Genomic DNA, 18,913 nt, shown 5'->3' with positions numbered 1-18,913 from the left:
AACACCTCATAACTTGTTACTTTTCTGACTCAAGGAGGTTATTTTTCCAGCCAATCTCTTGAATTCTGCAGTGTATTCATGGACTAACCGACTACTCTGTTGATAGTGCTGATATTGTTGAAATAGAATCCGCTCATAATCTTGGGGTAGAATCTCCCTCTTCAATAAATATTTTGTACTGTACCAAGTTCTTACAGGACCTTTACCTTCTCATTCTCTTCCAAATTAAATCTGTCCCCATGATGCAGATGCTCCCACTTTCAACAGCATGCTACCATTCGAACTCGCATTTCAGGAGGGGTCCTTATGTAGTTAAAGAATCTATCAATTTACGCAACTTAATCCAAAAAAATTCTTCTATGGCGGGGCTTCCATTAAAAGGCAGGGATATCCACCCTTAAGCGAAAATCTCCTGCATCCCTTTTAATACATCCATAATTATTTTTTGCCCTCGGGCCTTCATATGGTTGATATCATCCAAACCGATATGGCTCAAAATCATCTTCTTCCTCCGAATCTTCATCATAGATAGATTGTCTATGAATAGGAATAGGAACACGTCTACTAATAGGGTTACCACGCGCCAAATCCACACCTAGCCTTCTATTGTCATTTCGTTTCTTGTGTGCATCAATTTGTAGAGCATCCAAATGATCTACAATTTCTTCAAAGTGCTCATCAAAATGCCGGAATCTGAGATCCATCCATTGCTCCAAACGTCGCTCCAATCATTGCAATACTTTATCCCCTTTTAAGGAGGCTCTAGGCTCTTGATCACCATTACGAAGACTATCATCACCACCAGTTGACATCCTCTCTAATACAACCTGACGCAGTGGATACATAGTTCTAATCCAAGAACTAACACTCAAAATAGAGTAAAAAAGAATATCAATTTCAATAGATCTATTCCTCTTTCACAAACTCTAAAACAAATATTCATAGAGACCTAAGCTAAGGACAAAATAGTAAATAAACTAAAATGATTACAAAATACTGGATAAATAAACAAACTAATAAATCTAAGATAATTAAAAAATACTAAAATAAAAACTAATTTGAATATTTAAATTGAAAATCCTAAAATGATTAGGAACCATGCTGCATCAACACTCAACTGGATTACGTCCAAACCCATTCTTCTAGCTTTCGAACACAACCATCACCCACATCCAATAGACCCAAGTTGGTTATATCACCCTATGTTTCTGGACCCAATTTGAATCGATGCTCAATTGTGGATTAAGGAATTGGGCCCAAGTCCAACTTAGAGCCCCAAAATGAGCCCACCAAAAACTTCTTAGTTGAGGATGAGATAAATTGCAAGGCCCAAACATTACAATCCAAGGGCCCCCTTTTGATTAAAGATTTACTTCCTAATTATAAATGGAGGCTACAAGAAGGGAATGGTTGCTGAGTGCCAATTAATAATACCCATAATCAACCTCCAACCTCCGAGGGCAAGCACTCGATCCCTTCTTTCCCTTCACAATCCAGCAGTGCGAGAAAAACTCGGGACTTCCCTTGATAACACAATGTTGGAATCACCATTAGATAAGTTTGACTATGACAACAAGGAAAGCGAGTTCATACATAGAAAACTCCATGAGTTGGTGGAGTCTCTCAAGCCTAAGGATAACACGGCGCTCAATATCCATCCACGGGCAACTGATACTTGGATAACCACCTTCAAAAGCAATTGCCCCAAAAAAAAACTATCATTTTGGGGAATGAAAAAGCAGATTCTTGGCGAAGGCCCCAACTACTATCTTGAATCCTCTCTTGCTTTGTTCTTGGTCTAAAATACAACTACAAAAATATTGTAATTTATGTGCTATTGAGTTCAAGGGCTCTTGCGACCATAAGTTGGACTGTCTAAATAGACTTATAAAATTAGAAACTAAGCATGCAGGTACTTCACAAAATGAGGTAATAACCTTAAAGAAGGTCGGCAATGCACCGCCACCCAAAGGTTCCTTATGAAAATCCTATCCTAGAATGTCAGACGCCGAAGTAGGCCTGACAAATTTTTCTTAGTATGAAATTTTCTAGAGTTTTATCGCTTTGATTTTTTTTGTCGCTAAGAAACCAAACTCTCATAGATAAACCAACCTTGCTTGAGATCTATTGGAGACGGTCAACTTGATAGCTTTATATATCTTCCATCTAGGGCACCGTGGGAGAGGCAGCAATCTCTTGGACTAATAAAAAATAAGGAGGGGACTAGATAAAGTACCTTCGCTAAACATGGAGGAGAGACTACATGTCCTGCTTCCTTTGTCCACTTGGAAGATTAGTTTTTTAGTATATCTCACTTCTCTTAGCTCCTAGGTTAAGATTTGGATCTAGCTTTGCCTGATCTATCAAACCCACAATGTTGTTTGAGTCAGGGAATTGATGCTTGATCTTTTGCAAAGTCTAGTTCTGAGCCCTCTGAAGATTGTCTATCTTTGTCTTGTGAGCCTGCCGTTAACTAGCCATCATGGCAGTGTTATCCTCTCCCAGGTGCTCTGAAAATTCCTCCTCCAAGTTCTTTTCATACATGCATTCCCATTTTCTTAGTCATCAACAAGGTCGATAATGTGACTAATGTCTATCAAATCAATGTCAGTTTGTTGAAGCTGTCCCAAGTAAGCTGAGTGGTTTTCTTTAAGTTAGGTACCAACCTCAGTTGAACTGCCATATGTATCTCCGAATGATGGTTCATGGGAGTGGGTTTGGAGGCATCACAACATGCCTCTAGTACTTGAACCTGATCATTTGTTGGGCCAACCTGCACAAGATCCTACCATGGGCATAAAACTTCCAAATTAATTGAATCAAGTCCATGTGGAGTGGAAACATTGGACTTGAATCCACTTGATGAAGTTAGATTTAGATTAGTCAAGTTCATATTGGGTTCAGTCAGATTCTGATTAGGTTGGAGCCCAACAGGAATATTAAGTTAGCCCATTTGTTTGTATCAAGTTTGTGCTAACCAAATTGGTGTTTGACCTGAGCCCAACTGTACTAGGACTTATTGGATTCCACCATCTTAGTGATGGGCCCATCCCGGTTTATGTTAGAATTTGGGTTTGATTTGGCCAGCATGGCACCGAATCCAAACCCAGCACTAGTATTTTCCTTTCAATTTGATTCTATTCGGTTTGGAGTGGGTTCAATCACATGCGATTGGGTTAAGCCATGATTATCTTCCTTATCAACACGATTAACCATCTTGGTACTGGGTGCAACCTTAACAATTTTTTTTAATAACATGGATAAACCACAATTTTATTGAACAAGAAAGACAAATAGGAAAGACGTAGCAAGGTAAAACAACACAAAGTAGAAACAGACAAGAGTCTCTCACCAGAGGTGAGCTGCTTGAAAAGCAAAGAAGAAAGAAGAATAACAAAGACAAAGGAGAAAAGAACATGTGGACTGATGAAGACCACCGTCTGGTAACACAGGCTTTCCCAGGTTGTTTGAGTAAGTAACCTACTCCAAGGCTAGGTTATGATCTGAATCGTCGGTATGATCCCAGACTCTTGTACTCATGAAGTTGAGGGAGTGCTTATTCCTCTGAGATGCTTCATTAAGAGATTGGTGTTGAGGTTCTACAACTGAGGAAAACCAAGAAAGAAGCATATTAGCAATTTTAATAATCACAGTATAAAAAGGTAAAGCAAGTAATTGAAAGATGTGATTATTTTGTTCCAGCCATATATTCCAGATAATGGCTCTTGAGTTGAGGACCCATAGGGTCTGATGTCGAGAATTTAGCAACATAAGCTAGGTGGTCCATATTATAGAAATTGTTGGTAGAAATGAATATAGTTTAAAGATTTGGTTGAAGAAGGACCAGATTCGCTACTAGAATTCACAGTCAAGGAATGGATATTCCACAGTTTCAGAAGCTTTGTGGCAGATAACACATATATCTGTGGCATTTTGGAAGTTACACCATTTCCTGAATGGGTTTGTGAGAGTTAGTATTTTATCATCACACGCTAGCCAACAGAATACTGAGATTTTGCTTGGACATTGAATTTTTCAAAATTGAGAGTATAGCAGGCTACACGTGCCTCCATCTATTAAGAACTTGTAAAAGAATTTAACTAAGAAAGTTCCACTTTTTTTCTAGTACTTAGGTGTCAAAGTTATCCTCGTCATTAGAGCAGTCTGGTATTTTATCCAAAAGTAGAGATAGATCATCTATTGTAGCTGTGTGAAAAGGCCTCTCTAGAGAATTGAGTTGCTAGTAGAATTGTCTTATAGTTATCTAAGGGGAGGTATTTTCATTGAAAAGAGAAGGCCAAAGATCTTTGAGAGATTGCCCAAAGTGCCGACCATTTATTAAACCAGAGTGCAGTATTGGCAAGGGTGGTGTTAACTCTTGCCTAGAATAAGGATTTATTTCTAGGTGGAGTTTGGAATAAAATTCCAATTGAATTTCTAGTCAAGTAATTGGCTTTGATAATTTTGGCCCATCAGCTATTTAGATTGGAGGAGATCATCCACCACCATTTTTTTGGTAGAGCTTTGTTGAATTCCTGAAGGTTGAGTATTCCCCAGTCACCCATGTTATGGGGTTTGCATATCCTTTTGCAGGCAACCAGTTTGATTCCTTTGGGTCCTAAATTTAGTCTTTTCCAGAGAAAGTCCCTTCGAATCTTATCAATTTCTTTTATCACCCAAGCTGGGAGTTTGAACACCGACATCTAATAAACTGGAACTGTGGATAAGACCAAGTTAGTAAGAGTTAAACAACCACCTAATGATAGGTAAATTGCTTTCCAAGATGTGAGTCTAGATTGGACCATTCCAATGAGTTTCGTCCACTCTTGATGCCTTGTCCACCTTCCAGAAAGGAGAATCCCCAGGTTAATGATAGGTAGGAAATTTTTGGTGTAGTTTACGATCATTGCAGAGGCGAAGTTTGGTTGATAGCCAAAATTTATAGAGTGTAAAAAACTTTTCGAGTAATTGATGGAGAGACAAGGAGATGCTTCAAAAAGATAGAAATTAATTTGATTATTTTGAATATTTTCTTGTCCTCCCACTAAGAAGATAATTAAATCATCAGCATATTGTAGGTGACAGATTTTTTTAAAATTAGTCTAGTTGAACTCCCACCAAGACTTTGGATCTAAGAGTGTGAGTGAACATTGCACTTAGGACATCTGCTAAGTGCAAAGAGAAGAGCGGAAAGTGGGTCTCCTTGTCTTAGAAATCTTTTACAATGAATATAACCTTGAGTTATCCCATTGATGAGAATCTGAGTCTTTGTAGTTTTGAGAATGGTATGTACCTAAGTTAACCATCGAGAATCAAAATCCCCTAGCGGCTAGAATCTCAAGTAAAAAGTTACAATCTAAAGAATTAAAGGCTTTTGAGAAGTCCACTTTGAAAGAGTATCCGAGAAGTTTTCATTTTTAGAGATTAAAAATTACTTCTTGGGCAACAATAATATTATCCGCTATACATCTTCCCTTGATGAAGCCTGATTAAAACTCATCAACCAGTTCACCAATCACTAGACTCAATCTAGAGATAAGAATCTTAGAAATGATTTTATAGGTGGAATTGATAAGGACGCAAGTGTACGTGCCGATTGTGTAATAAAGTGTGCGTAAAGCGGAGTGTCGGTCTATATGGAAGAAAGTGAATACTAGTAGTAATCCTAAATCCGAAAAATAGCCTAAGTGATCTAATGTTGTGTGTGAACAAAAGCAAGCAAAGATAAGAAAATACGAAAAATAATAGGAGAGAAGTCAAGGAAGAAAGCGATGTCCGGACATAGCATCCCTTTAGGGTTATAAAGAGCAGGACAAATGTTGTTTATGCATGCAATCCTATTTGAACAGAGAGGTTTCCAGAATTATACTAGACCCTAATTTATCAGGTGAAAAGTAACTGAATAGGTACAGAGCTGATACAGGCATCCACACAATCATATTAAAACTCTATGAAACCTTACTATAAGCTAATAATAATCTCTTAAGTAGATAATCTCCCCAGTAGAGAGAGATTATCCATAAAATGAATACAGAGTAGAGATGCGATTTTTCCTAAAATCCACTCCACATGATTGCAAAGAGCATGGAGATTATCACTAACATACTCGGAAGGATTGCGAGAAATAAAGTCTCCAAAGTACCTTAAACAGAGGTATACTCACTATCCTCTCGTATTGCGGCATGTCTATGTTAGGTGGGAATTCTTTCTCATCACGTAGCTCACCAAACATGATAGCTAGGGCTTTTGCCTTGTTAGTAACCATGAATTCAAACACTCAATTAGATTCGAATAAAAATGATTGCAATTAAGAAAACAATTAAAGCATCAAAGATCCAACAACCAATGTCAAGAGTATAAACCTTTGACTTCAACTATGCCAAAACATCTACAAATTCGAGCTCCATTAATAGAGGGAAAGCATCCAAAATATAAATAATAGGAGGAAACATGAAAGCCATGAAAACTCTCTTCTCAATTATGTTGATAAAGAATAGCTGGAGAAGCCCTAGGAAAGATTCCATGCACGCCTTCAAGATGAACTTGATGGCTATGATCTTCAATCCCCTTGAATGTTGATCTGAATCCCCCTTGAAATTACCTCTTAAGTGCTGGAGATTTGTCTTTTATCTTCCCTAACTTCACCTCCAAGAAAAAAAAAAGTCTTCTATTTATGTTATGGTCCAATATACGGTTGTAAGCAATAGACTGTAAACTTAACTTGTTCTGCTTCTTGCAATTGCCCTTACAGGTGTAAGTTTTAGTTGTAAGCTCCTCTGGATGATTCTTACAGGCATCCTTATGGGGCGTAACCTTTGCCCAAAAAGTCCTCTAAATTACCTATGAATCTCTCTTACGAGCATAAGCATTCCCACAAGGTTCACTGAAATTTACTTATAACCGTAAGATTAGACGTAAGCTGCCAATAAACCACCTAGTTTACCTTATCCTTGTTCAAATGATGCCGAGAGAGCTCCAAATTCATTGTTTAAGGTCTGAAATGTTTCTTTTGGCTCTCTTTCATGTTGAAATACTGCCTTAAGCCTGAGAATGTGAAACACACTAAATTTAGCATCGAATTTCATAATACAATTTTAATACATGCCGAATGAGTGTTAAAAGTGATATAAAATACATGCATGTTGTACAGTCATCAGGAATTGATTAGGCTGATAGGTCAAAAGTCAGAAACTTCCACTGGCACACTTTTTTGGCTATGATGGCAATGTGAACCTAATTTAAGTGCTCATAATTAATTGTTCCTCCTTATGTTCACTAATAGGTGAAAGAACTTTGTATTTGAGTCTCCTTCTTTAAGCCAGGAAATTCTTAATCTCTATTTCCAGTAAAATTTTTTTATTTAGAATAGAGTAATTAAAGTTATAATTGAATCTGAGTAAAGTGATTAGTCTCAGCTTCCGAAAAGGATTTACTTTAACCTATAGTGTCTCGAAGTATAATTCTGCAAGTAAGCTTTTCTTGTGGTGATTAGAAGCTCCAATGGTATCCTTAGCCCAATTGCGGAGTTTAGCTTTCAGATTTGCTAGTTTTTACGAGAGAATAAAGGTACAATAGCCTTCGGGATTATGTTCAGACCACCATTCCTAGATTAGATTTTCTAGTTGAGTGTTGGTATATCAAAATTTTGCAAATCTGAAGTGTCGAGATCATGAGTAATGTTCCCCAAAATCCATACAGATAGGGAGTGATCTGACCCAAATATAGGGAGAACATATTAGAAAGATTTAGGATTTAAAGAAGACCAATTATGGGAATAAAAGAATCGGTCTAAAAGGATCCAAATCGGTTCAGATTGTCCATTAGTCCAAGTGAATCTACGTCCATGTACAGGAGGGTCAATGAGATTAAGCTTACCTAAGAGATTTTGGGAATAAGTTATAGCTCTTGGGTTTATGTCTCCTTTATTTTCATCTTCTACGATGAACATATTATTGAAGTCTCCACATATCACTGAGGGAATGGAGTGTAGACTTCTCAGTAATTGAAGTTCATTCCATAAGTTAATTTTGAGGGGTCAAGCGTTAGGGCCATAGACACTGGTACATGCCCAGTCTGAGTTGTTTGCTCAGTTTGTAAAGCCTGTCATAATGGAGAAAATTCCTTTGTGAATTAAGGTTCCACTAACTTGTGAGTGGTCCCAAGCCATTATGATACCTCCTGTTGTGCCCAGCACATGTATGAAATCAAATGAATCAATGTGCGTGCCTCCTATCGATCTCCAAGTCAAGATGTGAAGTTCTTGAAGTTTGGATACTTACAAGCAGACTATGTCTACATAGTTAAATAGTATTACATCTTTAACTAGGTGGTGTTTTGAGGGTCTACTTAGACCTCTGACATTCCAACTTAGAATTTTCATAACAAAGAATGAAGGTCTAGCTGTCGAATCTCAAAGGAGATCTTGTCATTTTTGTGGTTTTTACAGCTCTATCTACTTCTAAGGTATTGATCATGTCTAGACAATTATTCTTATGGTTAGGACATCTAGAAATTTGACACCATAAGAATTTCTATAATTGAATAATTGAGCGTCTGACCAGGAAGAAAAACAGTATTAAAAAGATTAAGTGATTAGGTATACCTTCTCTCATGTCCTCAGGTATTTTCTTCTTTGTAGATCTAGGAGGATGTGGAACAAACCCAGCTTCTGTGTTCCAGCGGCCAAAAGGTTTCTTATGCATGTCGCTCTTTCTAACTTGCCTAGGAGTGTTGGGAAACAGAGGTAGACTTGAATGTTGTAGTTCTGCTGATAATGATGTAGAATCAGTCTCCACAATACCTGCTTCATCTGTTTCCTTGTCTTCTCTAGGTAGATCAGGCAAAGGATCAAGTTGCTAATCAACATTCAAATCAGTGGAATGGTGGTCATTCTCAAATTGAATAAAATTCTCCTCTCTAAGAAAATGATCATCCTCTGCTCGTCTCAATGAAATCCTCATCTTCTCCCTAGTCGACAAGTTCTTCATCAGAGGGGTCGTCTAAGGGAATGTGTTGAGTGAGGGGATGGATCTTGTGAGTAGAATTTTTTTATCAGTGTTAATACTTGGAATTAGTGTCCATCTTCCATGAATAAAAATCAATTTGTATCCTTCTGGTATTATAATTATCGGTGGGAGTAATTTCAGGTGAGTTGGCAAAGTGACGTTTTTTTTGGAGAAGTCAGAATAATTTGAAGGGTTCCTTACTGTTTGAGAGATACAGATCCTTTTAAATGAAAACTAAGGTCAAGAGTTGATTTACAAGAATTAATTTGCTCAAGATAAGTAGATAATGAAACATTTTGATATGAATCAAAAGAGCTGTGCTTATCTCGAGGCATTATCTCGGAGAAGATTGAGAGATATTTGGAGTGTGCCCATCTCAAGGCAAATGAGGCTCGTTAAGATTGGAATTAAAAATTCCAAGTTTGGACTGATCTCGAGGTAACGATGTTAAAAAAGAGAAGATCTATCATCTGCTATCATCTATCAACAGCTTGGTTTGCAAGATTGTTAATTTAAAAAAAAAAATGTTTAAAAGACAAGAATTTTTTTGTTTATTCCAGTAGTAATGAAGTTCCTTTTTCACCAACAAAATAACCAAATGGCAGATCCTTCAAATATTCATCCATTAAACAGAAAAACAACTATTTATAACAACCCGAGTTCGCCATATATATATATATAATATGAACAGCTCATACTTCTCACATATATGAACAGACCACCATTGATCCATGAGCACCATTCAATCAGTGCAGCAGCGATAAAGAACATACTTCTCCATGGGTTTCTTGCATTCAGCGCACACAATCTTCTCTCCAATCTTGCCTGACTCTCTGGGAAGTATAAGTCTGGTGCAGTGCTCATGAGTCTGATATGGCAGCAGAGCTTTTCCCCAGCGCCGGAATGAACCCTTCCAGCTCCACAGTGTCTTTCCAAGCATCATACTGCATTAGACAATCCAACAGCTTGTTTCCCTGTGACTTTAGGGATCCCCTACCCGAGCCCGGGCTAATGACCGCCCAGCCTTCCTCACTGCCATCGAAGCTCAGTATCTGCATCACTTCTTGCATTATATGATCATCCTCAACTGTGCAGTCATGTTGCATCTTGGAGTACCACATGCTTTCTAGACGCACCCAAAAGAACCATATCATGGCCACGTCTGGCCAATACCCACTCAGTTTCTCTTCTGCAATCACTGACATTGCTCTCTTGACCTTCTCTTTTTGGGTTACTCCTTCCCACGTAGACCATCTCCAATGGGACCCTTGCATCTTGAGCGACGCGTCTCAGTGTTTCTGGTGAAACTTCTTATCCACTCTATGTTATCTCCTCCGTAGAGGCATATATGCCTCCCTTCACTCACCTGTTACAATAATATTCTTTAGATATAAAAAAACAGAGGAACGTTCATTAGAAGAATATATATATATATATATATATACCCATTGAAGTATGGCAGGATCAATCTCATCAACTAATAATTCAAGCCTCCAAATCTCTTGCTTCCATAGAGCCTCCTCCCTGTTGCTAGTGAAAGGGAAGGCTAGACTACCCCAAATCCACATCATGTGAAGTGCATTGGGGCACACCTCTTTCCCCTGTGGATCCAACACCACCAACAATGGCTTCTTGTCAAAATGCCACACATCCCTTATGTATTTCACCACCGCCTTGTCCAACAATGAAGGATGCACCAAAGAGTACCATGGCATTGATGATGCCAAGCGATTGAAAGCTTTCTTCTCTTGACTGTAGCCAAGGAACATGACGGTCAATGACAGGAAGCCATACGATCTCATAGTGTCTCTCCACTTTTCCTTGGTGTGTGTCATTGTATAATTGAATCAAAACGAAGAGCTCTTCATGGCTAATATCGAGATCGGTGATGAAGAGCATGACGATCTTTCTCCTCAGTACTTCGACGCTGACTCTTCTCTTGGTGGTGCCGTTGATGATAGGCAGGTCATCCTTGGAGTACATGAGTGCTCTGAGAATCTTCATGTTGTCAAGATGAATGGTTTCAAATAGTCTCACTAGTGTCTGGTAAGCCTCCATATGCTTTTTCTCCCCTGTAGAAATGGTAGACATGAATAATTTCATGACTAATCCATGTAAATTCACTGTACTAATTAAATGTTGAGATTCACTGACTGACCAATTTGTTGTTTGCACAAGTTGAGCTGCCTGATCAAGTGGCCATGAATGTTGTTAAGTTTGTGGGCTAAACTGGACAACTCCCAAGCCTCTGTTGTAGAACTTATATACCTAAAACATGGTGCTAGACTCATGAGAAAATGACTTAAAATTTAAAAAAATCCGTTAAAATGTTTGAGGTTTGAACTACTTACTCATGGCCAAGACCAACGAGACTAACGATCTGAGAGGTAGAAGCAATGACACCTCTAATGGTCCAATAAACAGCAGTTGGGACATGAGCCAAGGCCATGGCCATCTCCGGTGCATCATGAGATATGTACTCAGATGGCAGCTCTCTGAACTCAACAATGCATTTGGTGACTTCAAGCATGGCCTCTATTAGATTATTAATGGCATCAAACCTTGGCTTTAGGATATCAGTGTGTTCCAGCATGTTTGGAAGCTGCTTTAGATGTGCCAATGGCTTGGCCAGAGGATTCACAGTGTGGAGTTGAGTAGTGAGCCAGAACTCGCCGTAGCTAATGGCAAAGGCTGCCAGGACAATGACAAGTTTGGCATCCCAAGTGTAGCTTGACAGAGATTGCAACAGAGCCAGCGTTGTTGCATGTGCATCTCCACCAATTGAGCATTTGTAATTTATCTGTTTCATTTATTTTTTGAGAAAAGTGGATACATTAAAAAAACAAAGAAAAGAAGAAGATGTACAAAATCCATTAGGTGTGGAAACAAAAGAGAGAAAACAACATAGTAACAGAAACTAAGACAGAGTAAGGCTCAGAAATCCACAACAACATGCAAAAGAGAGAGGGAAAAAGAGTGACTCTTATCTGTTTCATTTATGTAGCAAATGAACTTATTAAGAATATATATATATATATTGTTAGATTTGTTTGATTACCTCGCTTGACATTCTGTGGACAGTGTATGCTAAAGCTTCAAGCATAGAAACAACTTCAGCAGGATGTGTACCGGCCTCAACCACTTCTAGCTGAGTTTGTGGCATCTGCATCAAACACAGACCAATATATATATTATTTTGTAATTACTGAATTAATAAATCTCTAATAAAATATTAAGTTTTTGAATAGGAGAAAACAAGACAAACAAATAAAAAGAAACTTGTGTTAATTGTGTGCATGCATTATAATGGTATTGTTATTCATCATCCATACCAAGATGTAAGAAGGGTTGGCTCTTTTCAAGATATCTTCAACAATATCCAAGATGGGCCTTACATCCACCTCACGGCTGTCCGGCGCATGTGTCGCCATGATCTGCTTCATTACCACACTGTCGTCTGAGGATGAGAAAAGGTGGCGTTCTCCTTTGATCAGCTGCATCTTTTGCATGGGAACAACTACTGTTCCGGCCATCTTTTATATTTAACCACTACTCCTTATGTTACTCACTGCTCTGCTATCTCAAGTACAAGTAATGGTGAAGAAGCAATGGCAACATAAACATGTATATTTATAGGGCTGTAAAGATTGCAAAAATGGAATAAAGTTGTTGTGAATCCACTACCTTGCTTCTTATCAAGTTCATCCCCACTTGTTCTTTATCACAAGCAATGCTAAACTTCAGTTGCTGTGGGGATCCACTGGTTCTTTATGCTACTCTTTAAAAGCATAAAGTAAATGTATGTTTTGAGTGTGATTCTCATTTGAACTGGTGTGGTAGTGACTAAGATTGAATTGCTTTTATCTTGCAAGAGATTATTAAAAAAAATATATATATACGTGGGGTAATTTATATGGAATTTCAATTAGTAAAAGGAGAAGCCTTTCTCTTTAATTAAATTATGTGATTTATCCACTTCTTTTAAAATAAAATAAAATTATATATATATATATATATATTAAAGTGTATTTCACAGCAAGAAATTTGGCAACTTTGCTCATTAGGGCCTTTTTTATCCTTGTTTGAAAGAAATTTTTTTTTTTTTTAAATCACTTGAAGAGGTATACAAGAGTGAAAACTCACTGTTTCACTTGGAATTTTGAACGTGGGATTAATTATCAATGTGAAGGTTAATTGTTATTCATTTTGTGTTGATTTAGTCTTATAATTTTAATGTGTGTGGATATAAATCGAATTAAGGTGCATAGAAGGGGACTGTTGTGTAATCTATGAATTTATAGTTTTTTTTCCCCTTTTTTTTTACTTTTTATAAAGTGGACAAGCCAACAATAGTTGTTGGCTTTTTGTTTTTTGTTTGTTTGTTTTTTATTTTATTTTATTTTATTTTGAGAAGGGCAACAAGAATATTCACTCAAAGGGTCACGATCAAAGTTAATGTTTCCCGAGCCCTCATCTTGACTTATTAGGGCCATGTGAAGAGTCCAAACTTACAAAATTAATTTCTCTATGTAGGATTTGAATTTTTTGCCACCTTTCCCTAGTCCTCCCCCAAGGGACTCTAAAATGGTGCCACTAATTACCTGAACTAGATGGCTTTGGCCCAACAATGATTTTCTATTTTTTATGGTTATAATCTTGTTTATTTTTAGTTATGGAAGGTCAATTTAAAATTTTCTCTTTTTGTTTTGAAAGGTGAATAAATCTCGATTGATTGATAGAGAATAATGAGAACAATACAAAAACGAAATCAAGAAAACTATATATGAGTCTACTAGAAGCGGGGGACTTCAAGAAAGAATTGAGTCCCTGATTTGGATTGTGTGCAATCCATTAGAATCACAGGAACATAAACCTACAAAGTTGAGCCTTGTTTTGATTGTCATGATTGACTCCTCTTCTTTTATCCCTTTAGAGTTCAAAGAACCCAAATAAGAAGTATTTAGTTGATTTTGACAATAGCTAATTGAAGTGGAAGTTCAATTCATGGAAAAGATACAATTATTTATTTCCAACCAATAAATCTAACCAATGGCCCAAAGAAGGAGATTCGAGAGACCCTGGAGACTAATGTAGCAATTGCACAGCTCCACAAGGGCCATACCTCATTAAGAGCAGCTGAAGAGTGAGTGGTCAATAATTTCTTCCGCCATGTTACATAGCATGCAAGTGGCTATTGAGAGATTCTGTTACATTCCCGTTGTCTTATTTAATTTTAGGATTTTATTGTCCTAGTTGAGTCATTTAAAGATAATAAGTTTGTGTGGGTAGTAACTCTTGCAAGGACCTTATTCTTAGGATATTTGAGACCGTTGTCACTATAAAAAAAAAGGGGTAAAATGATTTGGCAGTGAACATTCTAAGCTTAAGCTTGAGCTATGGAGTTGTCGGTGAGGGTGATGACTAGTTACTGTATGTTATTTGAGATTTCAAAGGGAAAATAGAATTTGTATTATAGAGAGGAAATATGTATGATAAATAGTTAGATTTTTTAAAATCCTCTATAAGAAATTAAGGTGAATTTAAATTTTTTTAATATAAAATTTTATGGAAATATTTATTAAAATGAAATCATGAATTAAAAAAAAAACTTTTATAGTCTCAATGAAATATAGACCAACTTGTTAAAAATAAAATTTATCATTAATTTTTTAAAATTTTATATATTTATTATAAAATAAATATTTTTTAAATATTATTTAACTACAATAAGTCTATATGTATAAGCATGGGCCCATATACAATTGAATATTTGAATATTACCTATAGTCTTATCAAACAAATGAAAAATATTAAAAGCAATTTTAATCGTTAGGCTATCATAGAATTTGATACTCATGCAAGCTCATCAATCCATTAAACTCTTACCCATTAAACTATCTCTCATAATAGTTATACTATAAAATAGGACCCACAATCAACACATTAAACTCATGCATATTAAACTATTTCCTATACTATAATTATTTAATAAAATTTTAAACATTTTTAATAAAATAATTAAATAATATGTTTTAAAATTACAAAATAAATATTTAAAATAATTAAAATATATAAATAATAATAAATTATTATATTATTTTTGAAAAAAATAATTAATTTGTGATGATAAAAAAATAAAATTTAAAAATTGAATTTAATAAAAATATTTTAAAAGAGTGGGTCCCATCTCTTTTAAATTAAAAATGAATGGAACTTACCCATTGAGGTGGCAACTGGCAACTGGCAACTGGCAACCAAACTCTCAACAGGCATGGGTGTTTAATGCTCCATCGTTCAATAAACCGGTATTAAACTCGAGTTAAAGTTGCTCTAATTTTTAAAAATATTATTAATATCAAACAAAAATCTAATTATTATTTTCAAAATAAAACTTTTAATCTTAAAAATTATTTAATTCTTTTTGATGAGCTCAATTAACAATTTTCCTTCTCACTCTAAATAATACAAATTATAAATGCCAAACTTGGTTTTTTTTTCATTTTTTTATTATAATAATAAATGTCAAGAGGGCACATTTGTTTTTTGATTTTTCCCGTAGTAGACTGAACTTTCGAACATACCTCTTCAATTTGATATTAGTATTTTTATGAAAAGACCCAGGTTAATAGACTCAAAATGGCTAGTTATCCAATTTTTGAATAAAAATACATAAACCACTAATTTATTAGAAACACAATGCAGCAAACAACTAACAAACAAGTTGTCCAAACTTAATAATTATAAAATAATAAGTTTAAAAAACAAACAAAAATACAATAAAAAGTGTTTGGACTTGGACCATACCATCTCAAACGGATAACGTCTTCCCTCCAAACCCAACACTGCCATTGTTCTGCAATGTTGGCCATTCAACCACTTCCAAGAACACACACAAACCTCCCCTGCATCTCCCACTCTCCTCTCCCAAGAATCTCATCATCTTTAGAAACCAACAACCCTAAACAACAAGCATCCACTTCCACTCCAACACCGGGCAAGATCAAGCGCCTCGTCCCTCTCACCGGAAGGCCGGACAAAGCTCAACAGATCACCTGATCGAGATTTCTACTCTTTTCCCACGCTTCGTCACTCACGTCGACGATGGCTTCATCTCCACACTGACAGATGTTTACAGAGAGGTTGAAGCCCGGGTGGGAGATTCTTGATTTGATGAGCTCATGGGTTAGCCATTTGCCTAAGGAAGTGGAGTACAAGAGGGTTGTGGGTCATGGAATGAATGCCATGGAGCTGGCTAGGAACAATAGGTTAGAGTATTTCTTTGTTAAGGATCTGAATTTGGAACAGAGGTTGCCATTGGAGGACTCTAGCTTTGATGCTGTTCTTTGCACTGTTAGCATTCAGTATCTCCAGTGCCCGGAGAAGGTATGTTTATATGTAGGCATTGTTTTTTAATTAATCAATCTTTCAGGCAGTGTTTCTGCAAAAGAATACTAGTTAATTATCATTTATCACTATAACATTTCAGACTATCAAATTTTGACTGGTCCTATTTTTTTATGCAATACAATTAATGATAAAATAAAAAATCATCCGCCCACAAATTCCCTGAGAGTTACAATGATATATACATCAGTATGTATATATGACGTATATATATCTATAGAGAGATTGTTTCTAAGTACTTACGCTCTCACCTTATGTGGATTTTGGGTTCTCTCCTATACGAATACTTTACGCAAGGGTGCCAATACACCAAAAGACGGTTAATTCTAATATGAATTCTATTTGATATATATATAATATATATATATATATATATATGATTGATTTTTCTAATTATGAGATTTTTTTTAGATTATCAGTCCAATCCGGTAGCTCATTATCTTTATTATGGGTCTACTTAAAAGAATTTAGATAATTAACTTAGAAGTAGCAGAGTCGAGCTATGACCTATATTGAATCAAAATCAACTTGACTTGTAATAAATTTAGGGCTTGTTTAAACAAATGGAGTTGTCACTACTCAAGTTTCTACATAGTGAAATTATTTTTTTCTTTTTTGCTGGTGGTTTTTTTTTATAATTGGATTTTCAACATAAGTTTTTGTATTTTTATTTTGTATTTTTATTTTGTTATTATAGTGCATTATTTTCTTTCTGTATATAAATATAAAATTTAAATATGATAACAAAATAATTATCTAATTAAGGATAATAACCAAACAAACTACAGAGTAGATGTCATGAATTATCAATCCTACTGTTGGCTTAATTATTTGGTATCATTAATCCAATGCAATGTGCATTAATTATTAACATTTTGCAGGTGTATGCTGAGGTATTTAGGGTTCTAAAACCAGGAGGAGTGTTCATCATAAGCTTCAGCAATAGATTATTTTATGAAAAAGCAATAAGTGCTTGGAGGGATGGCACTTCATACAGCAGAGTTCAATTGGTTATTCAATACTTTCAGTGTGTTGATGGCTTCACTCAACCTGAAGTTATTAAAAGATTACCTGCAAATGTTGATACTTCTCCTCTAACTTGGCTTCTAAGATTGCTTGGAGTGTCTACATCTGACCCTTTTTATGCAGTAATTGCTCATAAAAACTTCAAACCAATCTAGCAAAAAAATATAGTCATCTAAATAAGCAATTTTTTTATATACAGTCACTTTTATTGTAAAAAGAACTCTGTATTTCTGAAGATGTAACAGAAGGTTTATAGTTGATGTTCTTATTTTATTTTTGATCTTTGTGATCATGTTTACTTTTTTTGCAATGAAATGCTGAAGGATTTTTTATGTTATGTATATATAACTGTGCAATTGTAGTATTATTTTCATAAAGTATATTTTGGACCGTTTTGATTTTTGAGAACTCAAAGTAGAATATATTAGTCCTGAGCTAATAGAAAATGGTGTTATTTTGATTTTTTTCTTTTGGTGTTTTTTTAATAGTTTTTGGATTAAATTGGCTCATTTCAAAGTTAATATTGTAATCATATTTATATATTATATTTCATAATCATGTACAGAGTAGCATTGCTACAAATGTGTGTGCGCGCGCGCGCACACATATATATATATATATATATGAAAAGAATCAATATATTTTTTTTGGATGGATTTAAATTGAAATATCCAACCCATATCTCAAAAATCTAGTTTAATATAGTGATTTTACAATGAATCCCACTCATTTATATGTAAAAAATGCATTGATAGAGTGCCACATATTGAGGATACATTATTTCCTAATAAATATCTAAAAATCATGCCATGCCTTCACACCTCCTTTCTTTATTATTGGATCATCTAACCATTTTAAAAGATTTTAAGTCTCTTCCTTTCTTTATATTGTATAAAAAAAAAATAATAAACCTTTGCTTTATGAAAATAAAAAATAATAATAAAATGAATAACAATAGACAATTCAAAACAGAAAATGTAAAAAATTCGTCACATTTATCTATCATTGATAGAGAGGAGTCATCCTTAAAAGACATCATAATTATTGTGAGAGTTGATTACACTTTAAAGGACAATTGCAAGGATGGATCATTATTTCTCAATGCCATAGCGTAGCCTGAAGAGTTAGCTGTTCTGAATCTATTGTATAGGGTCTGCTCTTCAGGATTGTTGATGGTGAGCGAGACAATGAAGTTGAGACTACACTTGAAAGTTATTGTAGAGTCCTTCAACTTGGTTTGTTGCTTGGCGATAGGTTTGCAAGTCAAGAGAGTAAAGAGGATCCATGGGGTATCCTGAACTTTCAAGGCTTCAACATCGCCCTCTCAAGTAACTGGTCATGAAAAATTGGCTCAGGTACCCAATGATGCTGGTTCCAGTCATTTAGTTCAATTATTACCAAAATTATTCAACTTGGAACCTTTCACCATAACCCCCCAATAAAGAAATCACAAATTCTAATCTAGGATCCTAAACTGC

General features: G+C 35.6%; 1 protein-coding gene and 1 pseudogene across 1 annotated transcript; one reads left to right on the top strand and one right to left on the bottom strand.

Moving 5' to 3' along the window:
* Positions 1-11,352: 11,352 nt before the first annotated feature.
* Positions 11,353-12,538, bottom strand: LOC120270257 (protein SIEVE ELEMENT OCCLUSION B-like). Its single transcript, XM_039277276.1, has 3 exons — positions 12,338-12,538; positions 12,064-12,168; positions 11,353-11,805 (listed from the first exon to the last, which is right to left on the bottom strand). The coding sequence occupies exons 1-3, from the start codon at positions 12,536-12,538 to the stop codon at positions 11,353-11,355; spliced, it is 759 nt and encodes a 252-aa protein (XP_039133210.1).
* Positions 12,539-15,827: 3,289 nt separating this feature from the next.
* On the top strand, positions 15,828-17,594 carry LOC120270895 (annotated as a pseudogene).
* Positions 17,595-18,913: the final 1,319 nt, after the last annotated feature.

This window comes from Dioscorea cayenensis, chromosome 10, assembly GCF_009730915.1.
Source record: "Dioscorea cayenensis subsp. rotundata cultivar TDr96_F1 chromosome 10, TDr96_F1_v2_PseudoChromosome.rev07_lg8_w22 25.fasta, whole genome shotgun sequence".
Lineage (NCBI taxonomy): Eukaryota > Viridiplantae > Streptophyta > Magnoliopsida > Dioscoreales > Dioscoreaceae > Dioscorea > Dioscorea cayenensis.
The sequence above is the reverse complement of the archived record's forward strand: the minus strand, read 5'-3'. Positions and strand labels throughout refer to the sequence as shown.